The sequence below is a fragment of the Pavona decussata genome, unplaced genomic scaffold (genome assembly GCF_977016875.1).
Source record: "Pavona decussata unplaced genomic scaffold, jaPavDecu1.1 SCAFFOLD_254, whole genome shotgun sequence".
Taxonomy (NCBI): Eukaryota; Metazoa; Cnidaria; class Anthozoa; order Scleractinia; family Agariciidae; genus Pavona; species Pavona decussata.
This window is the reverse complement of record NW_028145657.1, coordinates 1,975,665-1,999,084: the sequence shown is the minus strand read 5'-3', so window position 1 is coordinate 1,999,084 and position 23,420 is coordinate 1,975,665. Positions and strand designations below refer to the sequence as shown.

Sequence of the window (23,420 nt, the reverse complement as noted above, 5' to 3'; positions counted from 1 at the left end):
ATCCGGGGTTTGGAGAGCCAATCAGAGAGCACGAAAAACACTATCCACTTGTTTCGGGTATTCCGGCACATCTAATAGATTAAATTATATTAATGTGCTATTCGCGTGTGTGTGATCGGGTCTAAGTTTTGCATGGATATATCTATAAGCACATTTTTTCTCTGTCTTCAACCCAAGTGACTCGCTGCCATTCTTAAGAATATAATTTACTACCAAACCAATAATTTGTGGTCGCAGATTCTCCCGAGGTACACCGAAAATCTCGATTCAGACCTTTCTTGTAACGGCCGAATGTTTGTTCTGGGGTGATATGCCCCGGAGTTCCCCCGCGTTCACACTCGTTCACATCGCTGCGATGGGTTAAAAATAGATGTATTCTCTGCCCCCATGCCGCGGTGCATTGTTGGCAGGCATGTCCTCGAATGCTCATGAATTCCATTTTTTTGCAAATTCTCCCAGCTACAAAAGTCAAAACATCAAATTGCTTAAATTCAGCTCGTACGTAATCTCTGAAGTCCACAGGTTGTGATTGAAAATTGCAAGTGCTTCTCCAGTGCGTTGATAAGTTTTTTAATTCTTCCATTGTGTTTCGTGAAAGTCTATAAGCGTCCCAGTTTGGTATCTCTGCATTCTTTGGTGTATCGACCAATAGACCTGATTGCGCAAACGTTTCGTTTCTGTTTTCCAAGCTCTGTGACATCACCAGTGTCCAGACCCAGCCGTATTCGGAGGCCAGGTCGCAGTATACCTTTTGAAGATTTCCGACACTGTCTTGGACACAGAATAAACCTGATACACGCGCACCTCTTTCCCAGACTTCCACACAGCTTCGTGGCGTCTTCTGTTTATGTAGAAAACGAAAGAAAATGATCGAAAATGAATATTCGACTGTTAAAATAATGTTAACTCTATCCTTGTGACCTGGATCACGAGGCATTTTTGAGAAATGAAAAACTTGGATAATCTAGGATGCGAGTTAATCGGCTTTTCTTTATATATATTTGTGTGAACCAATCATTTGGTGACGAGATGGGTAGCATTGATTGTTTTCTTTAGAAAATGTATTGTATACAGTGTTGTTACTTATATTGAAATAGGAACCTCAGAAAGAGATTTATACAAAGATATTGACTGATAAAAAATAACCTCACTGTTTTCAGAGTTGTACAAATAAAGTGCAAGGGTGAATGTTGTTGGGGGTAAAAAAAAATACTTCCTTTTCAGTATACTAATGGCTTAAAACAATTAATTACTTTAGGACGTTGCGTATTCTGGTCACCTTGCACATCAGTGTACAGCTGAAGACTTAGGAATAAAGGTGAAATTAATGGTGTACGTGGTGAAATTTAGCTACGACACTTTGAGGCATGTAACATTAATAATTTTTTTACAAAATTACGCTGACACTGTGGTAATAATGATAGATTGAATCATTGATTTTTCTTACTTGTTTTCGTTGAACCTGAGCGAAAACAAATCCAAGTTTTTCGGTCAAGTTTTGCTGATCATCTTCATTTCCACCACTGTTTAGCTCACACACGCCATCTTGAGCTGCAGACGTTTCATAGTTGTAAGATGAACACCAGTGCTGAGCCAAACATTTATGAGCGCACGATGAAACTCCACGAGTTAAAAACGTCTTGATTACATGACCGGCCAGAACACGATTGAATAAAAACGAACTTCTAGTTTCGCGACAGAAGTCTTCATTGCAGAAACAAAAACATGACAAAAGAAATAAAACAAAAACTTTCATTTTGCAGCTTCCAGGTAAAGCGCCGAGTTCCTTACCGAAGCAAGTGACGACCCGTGTGAGAAAAACAGCATACAGCCCAGTAGCTCTAAAAAAATGAATTCCAATTATTATTGTTTTTGACGGAAGTGTTTCCGGCGATTTATTATCGATCCTGGTGGACTTTTATTACAAACAAGTGCAAAAATAGGAGAAAATAAATCCTCGTCACGTACTATCAGATAACTGCATGAAATGTTTATCTTGAAAATAGCCTTTTCATTCTAGTTGTCCCTTGATAAAAAGGCTTTGAGGATTCTCAAATCAGTTGTCAAACGGTGACATAAACGTGTCGCGCAGACAGAGCCGGAACATGAAGCGGTTGTCTTAATTTCAACTGACTTTACCACTGTTGATCCTTATTTTGAGCGTAGAGAAAGTTCACGGCACTAACTAACTGATTGGTGATGTTCATTATTCGGGTATTACAGCAAATAGCTTTAATGTGTTATTTCTTTAAAACATGATATTCAGTATCATTTGGTACCAAACCAAACATTGACATCTCTTCCTCCACAACACAAATATGAATCTTTTTTTCTGTGTCAGCAGGTGTTGGACTGAGTAAATACAATAATTAATGTTCAAGATCTCTACCTTCATCTCTATCTCATTGTAAAATCTACCCTGTGGGAAACTTGACGAGATCAGCTGCTATTTCAGTTTAACTTCATACAAGTTAAAAGGGTGCTTATCGTCAACGGTCTTCGTGAATTATATTCGGTGTACGTTGCGTAAATAACAAAATTTTCAAACTAAACTTCAACGACCTTTTTGAATTTACCAAGTGCAATTCAACCCGCGCAAACCACCCATTTAAGTCAGTAGCATATAAAGCCTACAAAATGCAATCCATATAGATATTCTTTTCCTATTCAAATCGTGCAAGACTGGAATAGTCTATCAGGGCCTTTTGTTGAGGCCAGGAGCCTAGACCGTTTTAAGAGTGCGTTAAAGCGATTCCTTAACATGCATTAGCTGCCAATTTACTGTTGTTGTTGTTGCTGTGCATCAGTGTCGCTAAATATTTTACGATTTATATACTTTGTACATAGGTTACATCTTATTAATCTTTTTAGTTAGGGAAACATCATGGAGCTAACCTCTAGTTTTTTTTTAATGTTGTGTTAAAAATTCAGTTCATTCGCAACCGATCTTTTTTTTCAATTTATTTTAATTTAGCATACCCTAGCTAGCACCTTCAAAGTGAACGTGGACAAAGTCAATCAAGTTCTTGCTATTGATGTTGTAAACAAAGAAAGATACGCTGGTAATGAATTTTAACAATATTGGTCCTGATGGAGGAAGACAATATTTAGACCATCCCCCCCCCCCCCCCCCACCCCTCTTTATCTGTCGGCCGAATAGTATTGGGTTTTCAAATTTTAAGGGTGAGCCGGTCGGAGGGAATAAAAAAGGACCAAAGGAGAAGAGGAATCTGAAACCAGGAAGAAAGTGCAGAAACCCCATAATAATGGGAAGGGGGGGGGGGGGGGGGGAGATGGAGCTATCAAATGACAACGAACGATACTTGTTATCGGCGAAAAAGAAAGTTAAAAATTAGAAGAGATTCAGGAGGAGCCTGAAGTGACGCAGTAACTCGACGTGTGTACATCATCTGAAGATGACTTTTGTACTTATAAAACCAAGATGGGTTTCAAGCAATGGACGATTTGTAAGACAAAACCTCACCTGCCGTATAGCTACTGCTAAGGAAACGTTATAATATCTTTGTATCCAGAAACAACATCATTTGACTGATAATGCCTCTATGAAGAGTTTCGTTTGCATTATTCTCCAGGGCACTGAGACTTAATTGCTGAGGAACTCCGTCACGCCTAGCCTCCTTTGCAGACGTTGTTTGTGTCGTCTGCAAAGGAGGCTACGTCACGCCAGAATTTAAACATAGCACTGACAAATAAAATCAGATTTGTTATCTGGTTAAAATCAAAGCTATCCTTCTCTCCTATCTTTTCTTAAAGATTATTTGCGACAAATAAACTAGAGCCTGTGGTATTACATAAATATATGTTTTTGGATGCGTTTTCTCTTCCAATCAAACAACACACGGCGGATGTATTGGTCATGCTCACCTCACGTCACTTAGCCGGGAGCAGGGGAGATAGAGGGACATACTCAACCGGAATTGAGGGGGAATGGAAATGAGCTTATGGATAACTCGTTGCCAGTCTTCCGTTTATTAACGTCCAATATGGCAGCCAACATGTAGTTTTGCTGTTCTTTGGTTTTCCCATGTCGTTTTTTGGAGATAAAATGGCTACAAGATCATCAGACGATATAGAGGATATTTTACGTTCAAGATCATTTAACAGCGGTACGATCTGTTGTCATTTTAGGGCCTTTAAGCTTATTTTTTTCAGCCAGAAGCTAGAGTGTTTATAGCTAGATTGTCGTTCGTAAGTTAACAATGAAATGAGCTAAGATCTAAACGCACCTATGAAAAAGAAAGATGAGTTATTTTTATTTACGGCTGTAGTTGATCGAGCGGCTAAACTGTGCGTAGTGTCTTGTCAGGACTTTATTGCAGTTTCTCTGAGTAACAGTGATCGTCAATGTTGATAATCTGATGGATTATTTGTCTACAGTTTATTCGCTAGTATTGTGTCTTGTCCCAGTGTTGGGAAAACACGAAGATGATTTTCAGGAGCTTCTCGATATATCAATAACAAAATGAAACATAACAATAAGTCGTTCTTTTTTTCCATTGTTACGTTAATTTCTTCTTTTAATGTTTATTTAGTTGTTTTATGGAATATTCGTAAAATGCTAAACAATATACAGTTGAACCTCAACACAACGGCCACCTTGGGGACAGAAGAAAGTGGCCGTTGTGGAGAGGTGGCCGTTATGGGGAGGCAGTTTTGTTCCTGGTATTTCCTGAGATGAATTCGAGGGAAATATCAGGACTTGAGATAAAACAAAAACCAACTAGTTTCCCAAGGGACCGTACATTAAGTGCTTTGTTATATATTTAGACTTTCCCTTCAACAATCACAGCACAACAAACAAACAAACAAACAACTGAGAGGGTAGCAACTGTGGAATTGTATCCCGGTCGGGATACATTTGCATTTGATCAGGAGCACGTCACCAAGAATCAACCAATCACAGTGCTCATTTTGTTGAGTGAAAGTCTAGCTATATAACAATGGTTGTTGATAATTATGGAGAAGGAGCCCGATTTCCAATTCGGCTGGACCACAACTGACAAATTACAATCCCATTTACTTACATACCCATTGAACATTAGTGGTCCTGTTTGCTACTAGAATTATTCATTCCCCATATTTTTTATTCCCAGGACATTTCCCTATAAATGAATGGATTATATAATTTATAAATGGACTATATTTTCCTCATCAGCTTCATGTTATGTTTTGATGTAGAAGATAGCAATATGTGAGTTAAAATGCCAGTCAAAAATATCTTCAGTTGATTGAATGGATTCTCTGACCTGTTGAAGATTGTGTTCCTAATAATTAATTTACATCTAGCCTGTGAAGTCAAGATTTCAACTGAGAGATAATAACCTAGAGAACAAAAGTGTACAGTTTTTTGTAGTGGTTGCTTTAGAATGTTTTAAGACATGTGTCATTGTTTTTGTTATTCAGGGTTTGGTAGTGATAATGTGATCAGTCGCCCTCCACCCAAAGTTGTAGAGTTTATTGAACCAGGAAAACATAGAGCACAAAAGAGAGCTGGACCACTGGTATGTGATAAATGTATTTTGAATTTTTCTTTCCTTTTTTTTCATAAATAAACTCACCACTATGCGTACTGAATTTATCATTCAAACAATTTTTGTCCTTTTAGCCTAAAAGGAAAAGGTTAAAATCTAAAAGAAAATCATCAAGGTAAACAATAGTTAAAATTATTCTCTATAACATATTTCTCTTTTTGGATGTTTTTCAATATTAAACTATAAATGTTGCAGGAAATATAAACTGAAATGTTATTTTGTTTTATAGCCAAGATCTTGATGATCATGAATTTCAGTCCATTGCAAGAGAAGTTAGAGAGTTTGGTAAGATATGTTTTATCTCATTTTTATGCAGTCCTTAGTTTCTAGAAAGAAAAAAATGGCAAGGTTTGCACAGCTCCAACATTAACATATTATTATGCATACACTTTCTGGTTCAACCTCTTACTATTCATACTGTAAGGTATAGTATAAGACTAGTATGGGGCTTTAACATTTTGGGGAGGGTGGTATCTTAAACTGTCAACTCAAGTTCACTTGCAAGCTTACTTAACCACCTGCTGGGCTTCACTCACTTGTTTCCCTGCATTGATTTAGGAGTAACTGGACTCAGTAGAAGAGAAAAAAGGAAATATGAAGATCAAAAGGCACAGGCACTAGGAGGAAAAGTAAGTGTTTGACTATCAGCTGATATTCTACTCACTCTATTTTTTTCAATGTTTTTATCTTCTCAATGAAATTCCTTTTCTTTCAATATTGGCTATGACATTCTCTCAGGGAGTCTCCATTATTATCTAATGCTGATCATGAAGGGCTGTTTGCTTTGATAGTGTCTGAATTCTTTCTTCACTGTAGTCATAATCATTTCCAGTGGATTCATACTCACTAATATTGGACTGATTTTGCTAATTACTCTAGGTGACAAAATTTAAATGTGTCTTTTTTTAAATATTGTAAAAAATAAATGAATAAAAAAACAAAACAAATAAAAACAACACAAGATGGCATCTTGATTTAAAAACTTAACATGTTAGAGCTGCTTGTTAATGCAAAACAGTAACAGTTGATGTTAACTTGGCTTGATTGTTGTTATGGGTAAAACTTTATAAAATATGTTTTGAATGCTACTTGGACGGAATACCATTCTTCCAATCTATTGATGTCAGTTAATATTTTCAGGCTCCAAAAGGACAAAAAATGCCTTATCCAATGTTGATGCGGCAAATAAAAAGAAGAAAGGAACGAGAGAAGGAACAAAAGGAAAGAGTAAGAAGTGCATTTCCTTTTTCTTCCTGAACTTAAGTCATCACTGATAGCATACTGTTAATATTTATTAATGTGCATCTTTTACCTTTCTTTTCTTTTTTTATGTAGGAACATGCTATGGGAATTTTCCAAAAGAAATCTGATAAAAAGCAAAAAGCTCCAACAAGGTTTGTAATGAATACAGACCCATAAGCCAGTTATTATTATTACTATTGTTACTGTAAGTTATTATTATTATTATTATTATTATTATTATTATTATTATTATTATTATTATTATTATTATTAATTCCAATCCTCCCTTCCCTTCCCCCTAATAAATCCTTCCACTCTTCCCATTTATCCCAAGACCAGGGCACTTCTTGTTGGAAGTCACTCTGTAATAGATTCCTTTGTTTGCAGGAATGTGTTATTATTTATTGAACACCAACCAACCTTTAGTTAGTCATGGAGAAATCACTTGGTTCCAGAGAACAAAATTCATATTTAACTCTGCGTCTGGTCGTCGTGGCTTTCACTGGAGCAAAAGTATAAACTCTAGCTTTAAAAACAGACAGCTCCCAGTCTATTATGTGGCACTTGGGTCTCTCCTGTTGATGACTGAATGGAGGTTTGGCTGAATTACACAAAAACAGTTTCAGCTAATTGTTAGATATATAAATAATTATTGATGAATTGATCCAAGAGTCTGTTGTTCAAATATTTTTTAAATGAATTTATTATTGCCAGTATAATATTATTTTATGTTTTGACTGTACAGTGCTCCCATGGGTCGCTGGGTGGATAATTCATCCAAAGGTCTTCAAGCCTCAGTTGGAAAGTTTAAAGCAGGCGTGCAGCGTCTGTCTAAAGCTGATCTACGCAAGATTAAATCAACCAAGAGATAGCAGAAGAAAGATTTGAGGTTTGGAAAGCATATGGCAGGAGACAAGTAGTTGGATGTCTTCCATACATTGTCAAAGGTCTGGCAACATAGTGTCAAGAACTCAGGATTGGAAGTTGGGTATAGGCAACATTACCCAGATTACATCCAGAAGAAAACAGGACACAAGGATATTTGTGTAACAAGTGAAAAATGGGAGTGGATGAAAAAAGCATCTTCCACAAAGAAGCCAATCATTTTAATGTTAATGTATACTTGCTTGCACAACTACAGTCTCTGAAAAAAAATGAGGACTCACCACAAAATGGTTATGCTGCATGGTGACCACTCATGAAATTGTTGCTTGGTGGTGTTACTCAAACACTATCCATTTTGAATAATTTATATGCAGTCAGTTCGTGGAAGGTTTGGAACAGAGAAATCATGACTAGTAATAGCCTCCCATCCAGTCGTTTTTAGGGGACTTTTTATACCCAAAATAACCACGTGGGAGGCTAGACAAGAAAAGGTCTGAAATTTTTTAGAGCTTCCATTCATACACAGTTGTGAACAGGCCAAAGGTTTCAAATCTCCACCAAATCTAACTGCATTTTGTGTAAAAATAATGGCCACCTGTTGTTTCGTCATTTCTTAGTTGGGTTGAGGACTCTGCAATAAAATTAATAAAGAATGAAATGGAAGACAAACACACAAACTTTATTTACCAATAAATTTAATTTGATAATTTCCCCCTAACTTCTGTACCTTATACCAGCTAAGTTTCTTTTGTTTTTCTGTCTTCCATATTTCCCATGCGTTATTAATCTACAAGTGTCCTAATAGACTTGAATCACCCACTGCAGTGACCTGCATTGCTCTTTTCACTTGAACTGAAATTCAGTCTTTCAATACTGGTTCTATGCAATGACATACTTGTACCAGCTTCAAACTTTTTTAAAATTAATACAAAGTCATAAGGGCATGACTCACACTTGACAGATGTGTTTTTATCCCATGTTTGCAAAAATCTGATCTGCTGAACAGATTAATAATTTTCTTGAAAAACGAATGGTGAACATAGTACATAATCTACTATCTAAAATATGGGATAAAAGTGATACCTAATACAATTTGAAAAATGCTTCTTGCTACAGAACTTGAAAATTACAATCTAGCACTACTAATCTAGGACACCAATCTAAATATTTTAATTAACAAATCGACGGCAGTTTTTTATGGTCTATACTCTTATAGACCATAAAATGACGTCAAAAAATGTTCAAAACTCAAGTGGAACCACGAGCCGCAGGCGAGTGGTTTCACTGCCAAGTTTTGGACATTTTATGGCATCATTTATGGTCTATAAGAGTATAGACCATAGAAAACTGCCATCGATTTGTTTTTTACAATAACATGGAAAAAATACGAGCAGAATTGGCAATTTTTTTCGTTGAGAAAGCGCGTGTGTTACATCTGACGTCATTTTTATTGTCTGTACTCTTATAGACAATAGCTATGAGCTAATCAGCGTGCGGGAATTTGGACAGTTATTGTAAAATTCAGAATATTAATTTCTATCTAATTCAAGATCACTTTCTTAAAAACCACCACAATGTACATGTGATCTGTTAAACTGAAATTGAACCCTGTCTAAAGTCAGTTTTTCCAATCAGTGCATTAATCAGAACAGCACTGCCATCTCTTGCTATGTCTTGTGCTTTGGTGAGTGTTGCATCAATCTCAGCAGTGGATGGATCCTTGAGTAGAAGGCCCTTCCCCCCATATCCATCAGCTACTACGTGGTAATCTGTAAACTGCGCAAAGAAAGACAGACAGTGTTAATTTTGGATTAAACAGATTTTAAAAATGCATTTCTAAAACAATTCCTCTTCTATATAGATGCACTGTACAATAATTTATTATTCTACTTTGCAAATCACACATGAATAATGGAAAATAACAATAAAACAAAACAAAACTAAACTAAAAAAACCCAACTTTTTAGTGACTTGTCTGGGTGTAGTTCTCATAATTTGTGATCATTCACATGGGGGCAGAATGCCAAACCACATTCAAAAAATCTCTACTCTTTCCCATTTTGGTCATTTACATATAGCAAGGAAATGGCTGATTTGACAACCTGGTTTGATTGCTTATATGTGGATGAAAGGCCAAACCATTTTAAAAAATATAAACTTTAAAGTAAGTTAAAAAGTGGGGGCATAAACAGGAATTAGGAACGCATTACCATCTCCTAGCGGCTGAAACTAAAACAAGCCTTTGCTTTCACATGTGCTACATGTGGCAATGTTAGGAAAGTGTTGAAACTGTGTGAATTTTCTGGGAATGCATAAAAGGGTAGCCCCTCATGATAGGATAAAAAAAAAATCTTACCAGCCCTATACTTTTAAAACTCAAAAATGCTTTCTCAGTGGAGACAATATTTCAGTACACATCCTTAAACGTTTACAGGTGAGAAGTTTTAAAATTATTTTTTGCCACCTTTCCACCATGATAATTTATATAGAAGTGCTGAGTTCATACCTCCAAATCACACCCTACACTGGAACCAAACATGGGCACTTGCTCACGAGCAATCTGAGACCAGCATGCATCATTACCGACCAGGGCAATGACTGGAGTCTGAAAACAGGATGAGATCATGATAATTATTAAATAATTAGGAAACTCATCTGTGGGTGTACCTCAGCTTGGGTTCCTTGGGGTAAAGAACCAAAGAAAAAGAGAGAAGGGGTAGGAGATGGTGGACTCATACAATACAGGGCTGTCATTGATAGTTGGCAACCAGCAAATTTGCTGGCAACTTCAGTGAGATAGCTGGCTATTTAGAGCTTAAAAATGACTAAAGAAGAAACAAAAGGGAACGTTCTTTTGGTTATGACCCATAGTTGGCTTTTCCCAAGCTTCATGACAGCGTGACAATGAAAGTACTTTACTTTCCTTTCTTTCCAAAGGCTTGTGGAGTGGGCAATATTCATAAGTCTTTACACAACCCAGGATTCTGCAAAAAACTCCTGATTCTGGGCACTTCTGCCAAGAAGGAGGGAAATCACCTGAGAACCATGCTAGAAGGGGAATACACTGTTTAGAAATGAACAAAAAGCCTGTCCAATTTACCTTGTGCCTTGTAAAAGTGTCAAACTCTGCAACACTGTAACCAAGGGAACCATCCCCATAAATGATCCAGACTTCTGCATCTGGGCGGCACAGTTTCGCCCCCAAAGCAAATCCCCCACCCACTCCAAGAGTACCAAATGCTCCTGGGTCCAACCACGTCAGGGGACCACGTGGCCTAAAAAACAATGGAGGGCAGCAATACATCAGTCTTCATTTATGAACGGCTTGACTACTGTTCACCTCTGGAGGTCTTGTTGTATTGGAGGTTGAGAGGCTTCTTTTCTTGGGGAAGATACAATGCATTACCCAATAGGTATTAAAATAAAATCTGGTGTACTTTTATTAGTTGCCTTGTAGTCATTATTATTGTTGTCATATTATGCACGCCTGGGAGATTCCTGTTTTGTTTTGGGGCTTTTATACAAATGAAAAATATAATTTAAGTCCTAAATCTGGGGATGTCTAAGAACTGTACCTCAGAATGTAAGCTGCAGTGCCCACAAAGTCTCCTCCATCAGCAACAATGATGCTGTTGTTTGACATGACATTCTCCACATTAAACAACAGTTTCAGTGGATTCAGGTGTTGTTTGATGGACTCCTGGGACTTGAGACTGCCAAGAGAAACAGAGAAAATGGTACAGCTTAAGTATCTGGCAGATGTAATTATTATTTAATAAAATTATTATGCAGTGGAAAGCTACCTGAAGAGATGCATGGATGATACCATTAAATAATTATTAATATTATTATTGCCTGGGCAAGAAACTGCCATTAATTTTGGCTAGAGGTGACATTCATAAGAGATATTTAACTAAGAACCAAACATTTTCCAACTAATGTGAAAGGACCCAATATGGCAATTTTGTTTTAAATATTTAGCCAGGAAAGAACCAATGTGGACATCGATCTTTATCTCTAGGTCAAATGGTTACATATTAAATAGCTGTAGTTATTTGTAACCACTTTGAAATCTAAAAGTACATTGTTATTAATTATTAGTAATGACCTAAGTGTCAGCATGATTGCTGGTCAGACTAACCCATAATTACATGTACCTGTTAGCCTTCTCTTTTTCAATGTCTCTCTCCTTTAATGTGTCAACCCAGTCAACAGGGCAGTTGTAACCCTTCAGACCCTGACTGAGTGACATCAAAAAGGTGGCAGGATCACCTGTTAACATGACAACAAAAAGATTATTATTTATGATTGCTATACACAAGCCAGTGGAGAGTACTTATTATTGTGCATAAATTTTTAGCTTATTTTTAAAGGGGAAATGTTTATGAGGGTTTATCTACCTCAAGATTATAGTGAATGCTCATTTCAAAACTGTTTGATGTGGGTTTAGTCTTAACTGACTACTGATACTCATGGGTTGAAATCCTTTATGTATTGGGTGAAGTATAGCTACATATTAATATTAATAAAGGTCTGGATAGAAGCAGATATGTCGATATTCTAAGAAACCACACAACACTTTTTAAATTTAAAAACATGTTTCGACAGAAACTTCTGTCATCTTCAGTTTAAATTACAAAGCACAGAGTTGAATATATAGTGTAAACCAACTTTCTCTGTAATATTTTACATTGTCATGTTTCCTTTGTGCTTATAGTTAATTAGCATTTTGGTTTACACTATATATTCAACTCTGTGCTTTGTAATTTAAACTGAAGATGACAGAAGTTTCTGTCGAAACATGTTTTTAAATTTAAAAAGTGTTGTGTGGTTTCTTATAAATTATATTTAATAAATTATAATCATTCAGTAACTTCTAACCTTGAATTGCAACTGTGGGTTTCCAAAACATGTCTGAATTCTGCAAGACAATAAAAAAGTAAATGTATTTCTATATAAATGCCAAGTTTATAAATTATAAACGAATGCTGTGCATTACAAGCATCTTTCACCTTAAACAGTTGGCTTTTGTTCCTGTTCACAGCAATGATCTTGGATTTTCTGTTCAGCACTCGGCCATACGACAACCTAAAGTCACACACAGTACCTACCAAGCAACAATATATACAAAACATCACTTGTATGTTTTACGAGCTCACTGGTGATTTTTCAATTTGAAGGTACTTTTAATATGAATAAAAGATTTAATAAAATGTGGAATCAGCTCTAATTACCTGCTAAAATAACAAGATCTGCCTCTTTGAGGGCATCTCTTCTACGTTGTCGTATATGTAGATTGCTATTTCTTCCAAGCAGACCACGTGACATACCACCGAGGAAGCATGGGATACCTAAACTCTAATGGATGGACAGATGCAACAAAAAATGAATATTATAAATAAATTATAAATAAAAAATAGATAAAACTAACCACAATAAATCAATTTATGGTAAGAGCGTATTCATGTGACATCATAATTTTCTAAAATCCAAAACTAAAGAGCCTCCAAAGTTTTTATCCTCATCAGGCATAACAGGCCATATATTTATAACTGTTTACAATTTTACAGATCCATAGCGTCCTTCGTTTGGAAATCAGAGCAGTTTGAAGTTCACGGTTATGGAGTTGCGTGCCAAACAGCTACGATCGACTTTGTTGAAAAGTATATGCTTATCTCATTATTTTCAGCCTTTTAGAAGCTAGAACATGAGAGAAAGTGCTTAATATGTAAGTGGTTTTGGTGTTCAGTACTGCTAATCAGTCACAAGATAGCCAAAGTAAGTTCCAGATGTTAACACTATTTTTCGGCCGCCATATTGGTGTTCCAGGGAGGTACACCAAGATGGCGGATCCATAATGGGCTCTGTAAATTTCTGCAAAACATTTCGACGGATATCTGACGTTTGGGGAGACATACATTTACAGGACTAAAATTTGGAGAATTGTGTCCTTTAGTCATCCTTTATAATCTCACAACTTCTCAACTTTTTCCACTGGATGGTTTTCGATTTATTTTTTTACTGCGTGACGGTGCATACCCTCTATTATGATTATAATGCTCTAACTGAGGGACAGGTGTCATAACCAGATTAACAATAACTGACTTTGAAAAACTAAGTTCTTGAGATTCTTCCCTCAGGTTTGATTATTTTTTTTGCCAAAGTTGAATTCAGCAGCAAAACATTGCTTCATTTTTTCTTTTGGCCTCTTTGTATTATGCTGAAAAAATCAACCTCAGCAAAACTAAAAAGCCATATGACTCATACCCACAACTCTTCATAGATAAATAAAGATCATCAAAGAAGAAATGATGTTAATTTTCCTTTACAAGTAAATACTTGTAACTAGTTACATAGCATGTATCAATAATCCTGAGATACCACCTTTTACTATTCAGGCCTGTGAATAATAGTCTGGTGTTCTTGTTATCTTTTAAATAGCCAGTAAGTGTTTCTATGACAGTACTAGCTGATTTCTTTCAAAGTGGGTGCACAAAATTTGCAAACATATACATGTAAAATAATGTACTAAATGTATGTGAACCAAATTAATGAAAAAATAGCACAAAGTGACTTGTTCTATTTGTTGAAATTAAATCACTTGGTTAATATTGAGATGTACTTAATATTAAGCAGTGTTGTGGTACCTCTAAAGCTTGCTTAAGTTTCTCTGCTGGTACAGGAGGTAATGTAGATTGACTTCCTATTATAATGACTGGTCGCACTGATTTGGACACTAGCCTGATACATTCATCAACTGAAACAAATAGGAAATTAATAAAATGATAATAATATTATTATCAATGATAATTATAATAAACACAACACATGTCTTGATTATTATTAATCCCTCTCAATCATAATTTAATCCTCATCATACCCTGTGATGGCATCGGTAGTGGTATATCAACTGATAGTGGATCCTTAGTCTGTGGGTCCCAGGCTCCAGCAAATAGGCCATGGAGGTGGTTAGAAATGTACCTTGAAAAAATGAAACACAACCTTCATTATAAAATTAATTTTAATTATTTTTTATTATTTAAATATTAAAAAAGGTGCATTGCACATTGTTAAGTAATTTATTAATTATAATACATAATAAGATGCCATGCTGTTTCCAATTTGAAAACTGAAGGTGATAACTAGTTTGTAAATCATACACGATGAAGTATGCAACAAATGCATCTATTGCAAATGGTTGTGTTTATCATTTATCTTGAAGACGCCAACCATTGTTAAGGGAATAAATAATAACATTAATTGCGTGACATTTATTAGACATTAATCCCACAGTCAGATATTTTAATTTATGAACTATCAACAAACAAAAAATGATGGAACTAATATTATTATTGTAAATTGCACAGTGAAAATGAGAAATACTGAGTTGAATGATTAATTTTTTATACAAGGTCCTACTAATAAACATGATTTTTATTTTATTTTGTTGCCATGATTTTTTCATGGTTTACAGACTGAATTATACCAAAGAAAAATATATTTAATAACAATAAATAAAAATAACTAAGAGAACTGATGCGGACAGCAACCTACCAGTTTACAAGCCGCTGAGATAAGCCTCGAGGATCATCCTGAAATGTTGAATAAAAAAAATCAATCAAGTTCAAGACAGAGTATTAAAACTTAACATTAAATAAATGAAACTTTTAATTTTGGATTGTACAGTCACAGTAAACGAGGAGATGATTATTTATAATAAACATAATACTGTTCGTAACAATTTAAATTAATTATACTTCTGTTTTCATGCTCAAACTTGTCCAGATGCAAAACCTACCCTAAGTCCAGACTCCTTCTTAACAAGAGGGTAAGGATACAGTGTATCAATGGGAAACTCCACAAACACAGGACCTGAAATCAACAGCTCACTCAATCAATGGATAGATTAATCGATCGGTCAGTCAGTCAATTTTTATCACAAAATCATGAATTTACATGCAGCTGTGCATTCCTTGTAAGCAATCTCTCACAAGCAACCCTGAATAATTTATCCCAGGTAGAAATAATATAACCTTATTAATAAATATAAAAGATCCTAATAAGACACATACAGTGTACATAGAACTGTCCCATTATTATTTTGACAGTTATTTAAAAAGGAAGACAGTTAGAAATTATTTCTAACTGTTCACTACCTGGTGTTCCAGACTGGGCAACCTGAATGGCCTGCCTTAAAATTGGTACAATATCTGCTACTCTGTTGACAAAATACAAAAAAGACTTTTAATTAATTAATTAATTAATTAATTAATTAATTAATTCATTCATTCATTCATTCATTCATTCATTCATTCATTCATTCATTCATTCATTCATTCATTCATTCATTCATTCATTCATTCATTCATTCATTCATTGTCACGAAAGGTGTTAGTCATCATGGCTTGAAATAATATCTAGATCAGAATTAATTGATTGTCTAATGATTGTGTAGCACAGGTGTTGATCATGGTTTTTCAACTGCTATAATTATACAGCTGGTCTTCATCAGGCAATCACCACCAACCCACCTATGTGCTTCTTACAGTATATTTGATACACAGTCAGTTGACACCATCGCCTGATAAAAACCAGCAGTATGGCAGTTGAAACGTCACGATTAACGATTAATTTTGATTTATCATTTTTATTAATAATTTATTAAGTACAAATTACGGAAATCACAGCTGGTAACGAGAAATCAGACACAAATTTAACGTTTGATCAGTACAGTTGTCCACCTTAATGGAAGGTGCCACCTGTCTAATTATTATGGACTAAGTGCTGTGTTGTCTTTGTTAGATAAAATTTCCTTTTTTAAATATAAATATTTAATGTTTGTCTCTAGCAGCAAAATTTATCGTCACTGTTTCATTGCACACACTGTTGATCACCTAGTAACTGTGGCACAGTATTTGCATAAAGGTTTGAACAAGCTCATCTGATCAATGTCTTGCAAAGCTCCACGACCCTGGGAAAAGAAAAAAGAATACATCACAGTGAGAATGACTTCTCTTTAAAATAGGACCATCTGAGTCAAAGCTTTACAGGGATCATCCACTCCCAGACAACAACTTGTCCAATGTTCAATAGAGTCTACCATTCAGGTGACTCAGTGAAAGACTGCTTTTATATATCAAACACGGGGAAAAGTGTTTCATCAGATATCCAAACACTGAGAAGTAGGTTGAAAAAATGAGGCGCAGCCGAGTTTTTTTAAAACGACTTCAAGGTGTTTGGATATCTGATGAAACACACTTTCGAGTGTTTGATGTGGCTTCTCAAATGATCAATAATTCTTGGAGGAATTCAAGGCTAAAGTTAGCAAAATTTTATGGTAATTAGGATCACATATCCAAACCACAGTCACGGTAGTGATTTTCTTTGTTTTCTCTTGATGAATTATTAATGAGTTTGAGAAATAATTGTAAGGAGGGTAGCATAGTCAGGACTGACAAGGCTGCTAATTTTAAACACAAACCTTAGCCAATGTAGCGGCTGCCCCACCTAACAGCAGAACAGGAGATTCTGCCATTTGTGCATTCTTAACTGCTGTCACAGTGTTTGTCAAACCTAAAAGGTTGATAAAACTCCAGTTAATACAATACAATACTAATAATTATTGCTAATCTTCCCCTAGGGGCTTTGCAAGACTAACATTACAAAGTTTATAAACTGATAAAACCCTCTGTGTAATTTACATAATTTTTTTTTTATAATTTGTAAACAATATGAATAATGCTAATGCATGCTAGTAAACTGCAAATAGTTTATTCATGCAATTCTTATTACCCTAAGCTTGCAGTTCTTGTCTTTAGTTACTTATTTAGACTTTAAAATTAAAAACTAATTATTTAAAACATTCATTTGATAGATTATAGAGAAATATATTTACGAATTTTTAGTTGATAATGTACATAATGCAATGTTTCTTAGAGGAAGTGAATGCCACATCCAAAAAATCTTAGTCAAAACAACAAAATATGAGCTAAAATGCACAAAAGGTTGGTGACATTGTACACCCCAAGCTCTCCTGACCAATCATTTGCCACATTTTGTTCCATCACTAAAAACAGCAAAAAAGGTAGAAAACAATTATTACTCTTACCTGGCCCAGCAGTGACCGCAGCCACACCCACTACACCTGATAACCTGGCAACAGCATCTGCAGCAAATACTGCTGTGACCTGGGTACAATAACAAGGAATCTGAGTATTCCAAGGAATTGTTTATTTATACTTGAACAAGTGAAAAAGTGGAAAAAGGGCCATTTTGATCTAGTTTCCTGAGATTCCATATTTCACAACATGGACACCAAGATGGACAGATGTTTTAAAAAATGTTAATGAATGAAGAGATGAATGGATAAATAAATGAGAAGTTTCTTTACCTATTAGCAACCTCATGTTAAATTACAAGCAAGTGAGCTTTCAAAGCATAACAGATGTACACGTACATGTATCTCTCATATGCTGATTTTATAAACTTGTGTTTAAGTAACACTTTCCATACAAAAGAAAACTGTTTTGCATTGAATAGCAACTTTTGCCTGTTACTTCAGGCCTACATGTACAAGTTAGAAGATGACAGAATTTCTAAAAAGATTGAATGAACATTTTAGGCCTGTTCATTAGTTTGCCATACAGTTTGTATTGTAATAATGTTATAATTTATCGAAACATTTGGATTAAAGCTACAAAAATGACTATCATCATCAAATGAATAAAACATTATTGAAATATACATTATTGCATACCATATATTAACCAGTAAATAATTATCTGCAGTTTACCTCATGCCTTGTATCAACCACTCTGATTCCAAGATTTTCACATGACACCAGTATTGGAGAAATGTGGCCACCACACAGTGTGAAGACAAACTTGACTCCATGGGACTAAGAAACGTATAATTTAATGGTCAATAAACAAGCAGGTCGATTACTTTGAATACATTCTTTCAAAATAAAGGGAGTAATTATTTGACAGATGTCCCGTATAAAAGCGTTCAATGAAATAATCACTCTTGGTGGCTTTAATCACAAACTTGAAACCTACATGTAATTCGCATTATTTTACTTCACTTGCAGTTTGACTCAAAAGGAAAAGGACACAATACTGACCAAAAAGTCTCTCAAATAGAAACAACAAATCTGTTCTGACTAATAAAATTCATTTGATAACATTTAGCCTGCATATCTGACAGTTTCTTGGGGTTTGCTGGCAAGTGGCAGAGAAAACAAGCTGTGAGAAGAATGGGGATACTTGTTTTCATCTCCAGCCCATTTTAACAGCCTTGCCGTGACCACCAAACCCCAACAAAACCACCAGCTACACTAGCTAATAACATTAATATTGTTTAATCTTTGCTTACCTTCAAGACTTCACCAACTAACTCCCCACCATTTCTGGTGCTGTTTTCATCAAGCTAAAGACAAGAAAAAAAAGTCACCTTCTTTCATCACTGTTAACTACAAACCTGGTTTTAAAACATGCTAATAATTTACACTCGTCACCTGATCATGATGAGCTTGGGAAAGCTACTTAAAAGAAGGTGGCACCAGGCGAGATACAAGCAACGAGCAGAGCACGCAGGTATCTGTGGCAAACCTGAGCGGCAACCACCCAGGCACCCAGGCACCAACTTGTTGCCTTTCACAGTTAACGGGAACACTGCCTCAAGGTCAGCATACAATGCTCTCCTCCTTTGTAGGGAGGAGCATTGACTGATGATCTTAGAACAGCTGTATAAGGGACTAATCAGTTGATATGAAGCCCAGGGTGCATTCTGTGTATGTCCCACACCAAAGATTTGCCAAGAGTTTGGAAGTTTTACGCCAATCAGCCACAGAAGCACCTACACCAGGCAAATATAATGCCAACTGCTGGCCATGCCAACCTCGTCCCCCAGACTCCATAACCCCCTGCCTCAGACTCTCAGTTTCCAGACAACTCTCAAAGCAAGGGTGTCAATGAAGCAATTTAAGAGGGTTAATAGGTGTAGTTCTCTCCTAATCTTTTTAATTCAGTTTGCTGGGTCAGGAAGCCTTATAAAAAATGTCTGACCTTCCTTCCTCCCTTTCATAATACACAGTAGTGAAACTGCGCCTAGCGAAAATTTTGTTTTGGGTAATGAAAATCAGAGCTGTCACTAGTCACTGGGTTAGTGAGCTAAAAAAGGTAGTCTTGAGTCCTGAAGGTTTGGAGTTCTGGTTTGATGGTGAGGAATACGTTGATTGCACGTTACGTTATGGCAGCCATGTTGTTAGTTAAGAACAATAAGATTTTTCTCCTCTGGGAGTTAACTTCCATTTTTATGCAAACTATGTGAACAAATTTTCTTTTGTTTTGGCACCAACATGGCGGCAATGTAATCAACCTATATTAAACTGCATGAAAAAAAAAAGTGGCCATACTGCTTTTGAGAAGTGCACTATAAAGCGCTAAAAGTTCAATATAAAGCGTATGATATTGCATGTTTTGCAAAACGTTTTACCCTCAAGACAGAAAATAGGATTGCAAAATTCGAAATTTCCATGCAGTCATGTGACAACATAATTTTGCAACTCTTTAGATACAAAAGCTAAATGTTCTGAGATAGTAATCATTCAAAACATTCTTACCTTGTAAATGAACCTGTGCAAGATTCGTAACTTGTAAACGAGGAAAGCAATCACGACAAACACAGCTGCAAAAACAAGCAGAATTATAACTGCAAAGGCAGTCAACTCCTCCGCCGCCATGTTCGACGGTGATAGAGAGCGGGACTGGAACTAATGGGAATACCGCTGTCAGCACGATACCAATTCTAGTCTCTCGCGGTAATATGGCGGCGTGAAGTTTTGAAAAAGTTTTTGTAGTAAAAACTGTAATTTGTAGCACGGTTTGATTGCAACATGTCCTGGGTATTTATCACGCCGAAGACTAATGCAAAAGCAGCTAAGTATGTGAAAAAATTGTCGGAATTTACTGAGAATTGCTTGGGATTTCCCAGTTTTCAACTGCAGTAAGGTAAAAACTTTGTTAAGCTAAAAGCTTATGCAGCCTTGTTCTCTTTGTAGGAAATTTCTTGAGCAAATGGGTCGGTACGATAAAGGAAGAAAGGTGACAAAGTTTTCAGAGGAAGAAGTTATGATTCCAATAAAACAGGATTTGGGTGAACAAATAAAACATGAAAAAACAGAGGAAACTGATAAATCTTTGGTACTGCCAGTGGACGGGAGAATCCAATACATTGATGTGCAGGATATAAGACAACACAAAATATCTCCTCAGGAGAAACTTAAAACGGCTATTAACAACCTGTTACAAAAGAAAGGTGTGACATTTGATGAGTTCTTACATGAAGATCTTCCTTCACACTGGGAGCAGCATGGAGATTTGATTCTTTTACCAGAGAGAAGTTTTACATCGGGTAAATGGGAACAATTTGGTGCTGAATTGTGGCAAGTGGTTGCAGAGACTCTTGGTGTTACAAGACTTGCCAGGAAATCAACAATTACCAGTGATGGGTTCAGAACTCCAAGAGTGTTTTTGCTGTATGGTGACAATGGCTGGGTGACGCACGTCGACAATGGCATTAAATACACTTTTGATGTTACAAAATGTATGTTCTCTTCTGGAAATATAACAGAAAAGATCCGAGTGGGAAACTTTGACTGTAAAGGTCAAACTGTTGTTGATCTTTATGCTGGGATAGGGTATTTTGTTTTGCCATATCTTGTTCATTCCAAAGCAGCTATGGTGTATGCTTGTGAATGGAATAAGAATGCTATAGAAGCCTTAAAGAAGAACTTGAAGCTAAATGGCGTGGAAAAACAGTGTGTCATATATGAAGGAGATAATCAGAAGGTAAGCAAGCAAAGGTTATAGTATTTGTTCCATAGACTGAATATAGTTTTGCTGCACCATGCTCAAATAATGGAAAAGAAAAGAAAAGACTAGAAAGTCAGGGAAATGGGGAGATTTTTTTTCAGAGGTCTTACAAAATCACAGAAATTAACTTGTCTTACAGTCATGCAATCATAAGCCAAACTGTCAACCTATCAATGTAATCTATTTTCACAGTTAATCTGGTTAATAGTTAGGTATTTGTTGCGGTTTGTCATTTAACAAATCATGTCCTCTTTTAATGATATTTATCAAATATCTAATTAAAACTGATTTCTGCTTCCTTTCAATGATATTTGTTAATAAATAATCCATTTAATTGAAACTGATTTCTTTCCATGATTTAATTAGTTTCCGCTTCGAGGAGTGGCAGATCATGTCAATCTTGGGCTTATTCCCTCGAGTGAAGCTAGTTGGCCTGTGGCTTGTGCTGCTCTGCGGTCTGACACAGGGGGCTGGCTACATGTTCACAGCAATGTTACATCAGGACTAACAAGCAATGGACAAATGGTTGCTGCACTACCTTTTTCAACTGAAAAAGAGGATTTCATAGGAAAGAGCTATCAGTCATCTGATAGCAGTGACAAAGCCAGCAACAATGAACAAACATCTCCACTGATGGCCATGGCAAATAACAAGAAAAGTTCTGATTCAAGGTCCAAGTCAGTTGAGGAGAACAGCCACTTGCAAGGTGCTAGTGCTTTGTTAGTGGAAGCACCAGATCGAGAACTGCAAGATTCAAGGTTTTTTGTTGCGCATGCAGTTGATGCCTCCGGCAACTGTGATTTCTCATGCAGCAGCATGAATCAGGCGCCTTCTTGCAACAAGAAAGTAAAACCAGAGTGGGTGGATTGGGCCAAGTATGTGGCTCAAAGTCTTTTACAACACCTGAAGAAATCTCATGACAACAACAACTGGAATGTCCAGATACAACACATTGAACATGTAAAGTCATATGCACCTCACATTGATCATGTTGTTGTAGATGTAGAATGCCGTCCTCTATGAATACACTAAATAAAGAATTGTTACAAAATAACTATCAAGTAAATGCAGATATTTTTATTTTAATTTATTAATTATTTGGAGTGGAAATAAAAAATAACAATCTCAATGTAATAAAATGTAAATGATCAGGGTCTGTGTAAAAGAAGTAAACTACAGTCAAACCTGTATATAACGGCCCTGTATTGAGCGGCCACCCTCTATTGAAGGGCCAGTTTTCAAAGTCCCGATTGTTCGCTCATACAAACACTGTATTTGTCACCTGTATTAGGCGGCCACCTCCATTAAACGGCCGCGGCCACCCTGTAGCAGTCCTATGTTTGTCTTTCTTTGTTATTTTTACCTGTCTTGAGCGGCCACCCTTGAATGGAGACTAAGCCATATGTTATTTCATGTGGAATTTTATTGTGTTTAAAATACGATTCAGCATCACTATAAAGAAATAACATGTACAAAGCCACTGTAAGCTGATACTCGGCCGTTCAATATGGTTAACGCTTTTCAGATTTCCGCAATTTGCTGAAGTACAGTACCATAACATGAATGCTGAAAAAAATTGTTTTGAATATGCTTCACTCTTTAGCAAGAAATTCCTCTTTAATTAGCTTGTTCTTCAGCCATGTAACATTGAACATTGAGCGTAACAACTATGAAATGACGGAAGGAGATATTTTGTTGTGAACTGTAAGTCATAGAAATAGAGCACTGTATACTGTAGGAGAGTAGAGGACAATTTATTTGCATAGTACTTTATTTACACAATGTTATGTTTATTATACCGTAACTTACAAGCTGGCACTGAACTTTGTTTAAAGTATTGATCGCTTGAAAGAGTATTGATTTTCCT

At 36.1% G+C, this 23,420-nt stretch overlaps 4 protein-coding genes across 4 annotated transcripts; 2 read left to right on the top strand and 2 right to left on the bottom strand.

Annotated features, from left to right (window-relative positions):
• Window positions 1–64: 64 nt before the first annotated feature.
• Window positions 65–1,855, bottom strand: LOC146456537 (uncharacterized). Its single transcript, XM_085092987.1, has 2 exons — window positions 1,448–1,855; window positions 65–841 (listed from the first exon to the last, which is right to left on the bottom strand). The coding sequence occupies exons 1-2, from the start codon at window positions 1,754–1,756 to the stop codon at window positions 194–196; spliced, it is 957 nt and encodes a 318-aa protein (XP_084949113.1). The 5' UTR covers window positions 1,757–1,855; the 3' UTR covers window positions 65–193.
• Window positions 1,856–4,002: 2,147 nt separating this feature from the next.
• Window positions 4,003–8,196, top strand: LOC146456536 (40S small subunit processome assembly factor 1-like). The gene is made up of 8 exons (XM_085092999.1): window positions 4,003–4,127; window positions 5,425–5,522; window positions 5,627–5,667; window positions 5,782–5,837; window positions 6,111–6,181; window positions 6,693–6,779; window positions 6,888–6,946; window positions 7,540–8,196. The coding sequence occupies exons 1-8, from the start codon at window positions 4,046–4,048 to the stop codon at window positions 7,664–7,666; spliced, it is 621 nt and encodes a 206-aa protein (XP_084949125.1). The 5' UTR covers window positions 4,003–4,045; the 3' UTR covers window positions 7,667–8,196.
• A 562-nt stretch (window positions 8,197–8,758) lies between these two features.
• On the bottom strand, window positions 8,759–20,431 carry LOC146456535 (2-hydroxyacyl-CoA lyase 2-like). Its single transcript, XM_085092966.1, has 20 exons — window positions 20,302–20,431; window positions 19,053–19,106; window positions 18,472–18,576; window positions 17,788–17,866; window positions 17,161–17,252; window positions 16,574–16,650; window positions 15,836–15,897; window positions 15,478–15,551; window positions 15,234–15,271; window positions 14,560–14,660; window positions 14,327–14,436; window positions 12,914–13,037; window positions 12,692–12,786; window positions 12,561–12,600; window positions 11,837–11,951; window positions 11,255–11,392; window positions 10,780–10,954; window positions 10,186–10,284; window positions 9,187–9,455; window positions 8,759–8,839 (listed from the first exon to the last, which is right to left on the bottom strand). The coding sequence occupies exons 1-19, from the start codon at window positions 20,419–20,421 to the stop codon at window positions 9,270–9,272; spliced, it is 1,884 nt and encodes a 627-aa protein (XP_084949092.1). The 5' UTR covers window positions 20,422–20,431; the 3' UTR covers window positions 8,759–8,839; window positions 9,187–9,269.
• A 66-nt stretch (window positions 20,432–20,497) lies between these two features.
• LOC146456534 (tRNA wybutosine-synthesizing protein 2 homolog) lies at window positions 20,498–22,723 on the top strand. The gene is made up of 3 exons (XM_085092970.1): window positions 20,498–20,621; window positions 20,740–21,529; window positions 21,920–22,723. Exons 1-3 carry the CDS (start codon window positions 20,575–20,577, stop codon window positions 22,574–22,576), a joined length of 1,494 nt encoding a protein of 497 aa, XP_084949096.1. The 5' UTR covers window positions 20,498–20,574; the 3' UTR covers window positions 22,577–22,723.
• The last annotated feature ends 697 nt before the right edge of the window (window positions 22,724–23,420 follow it).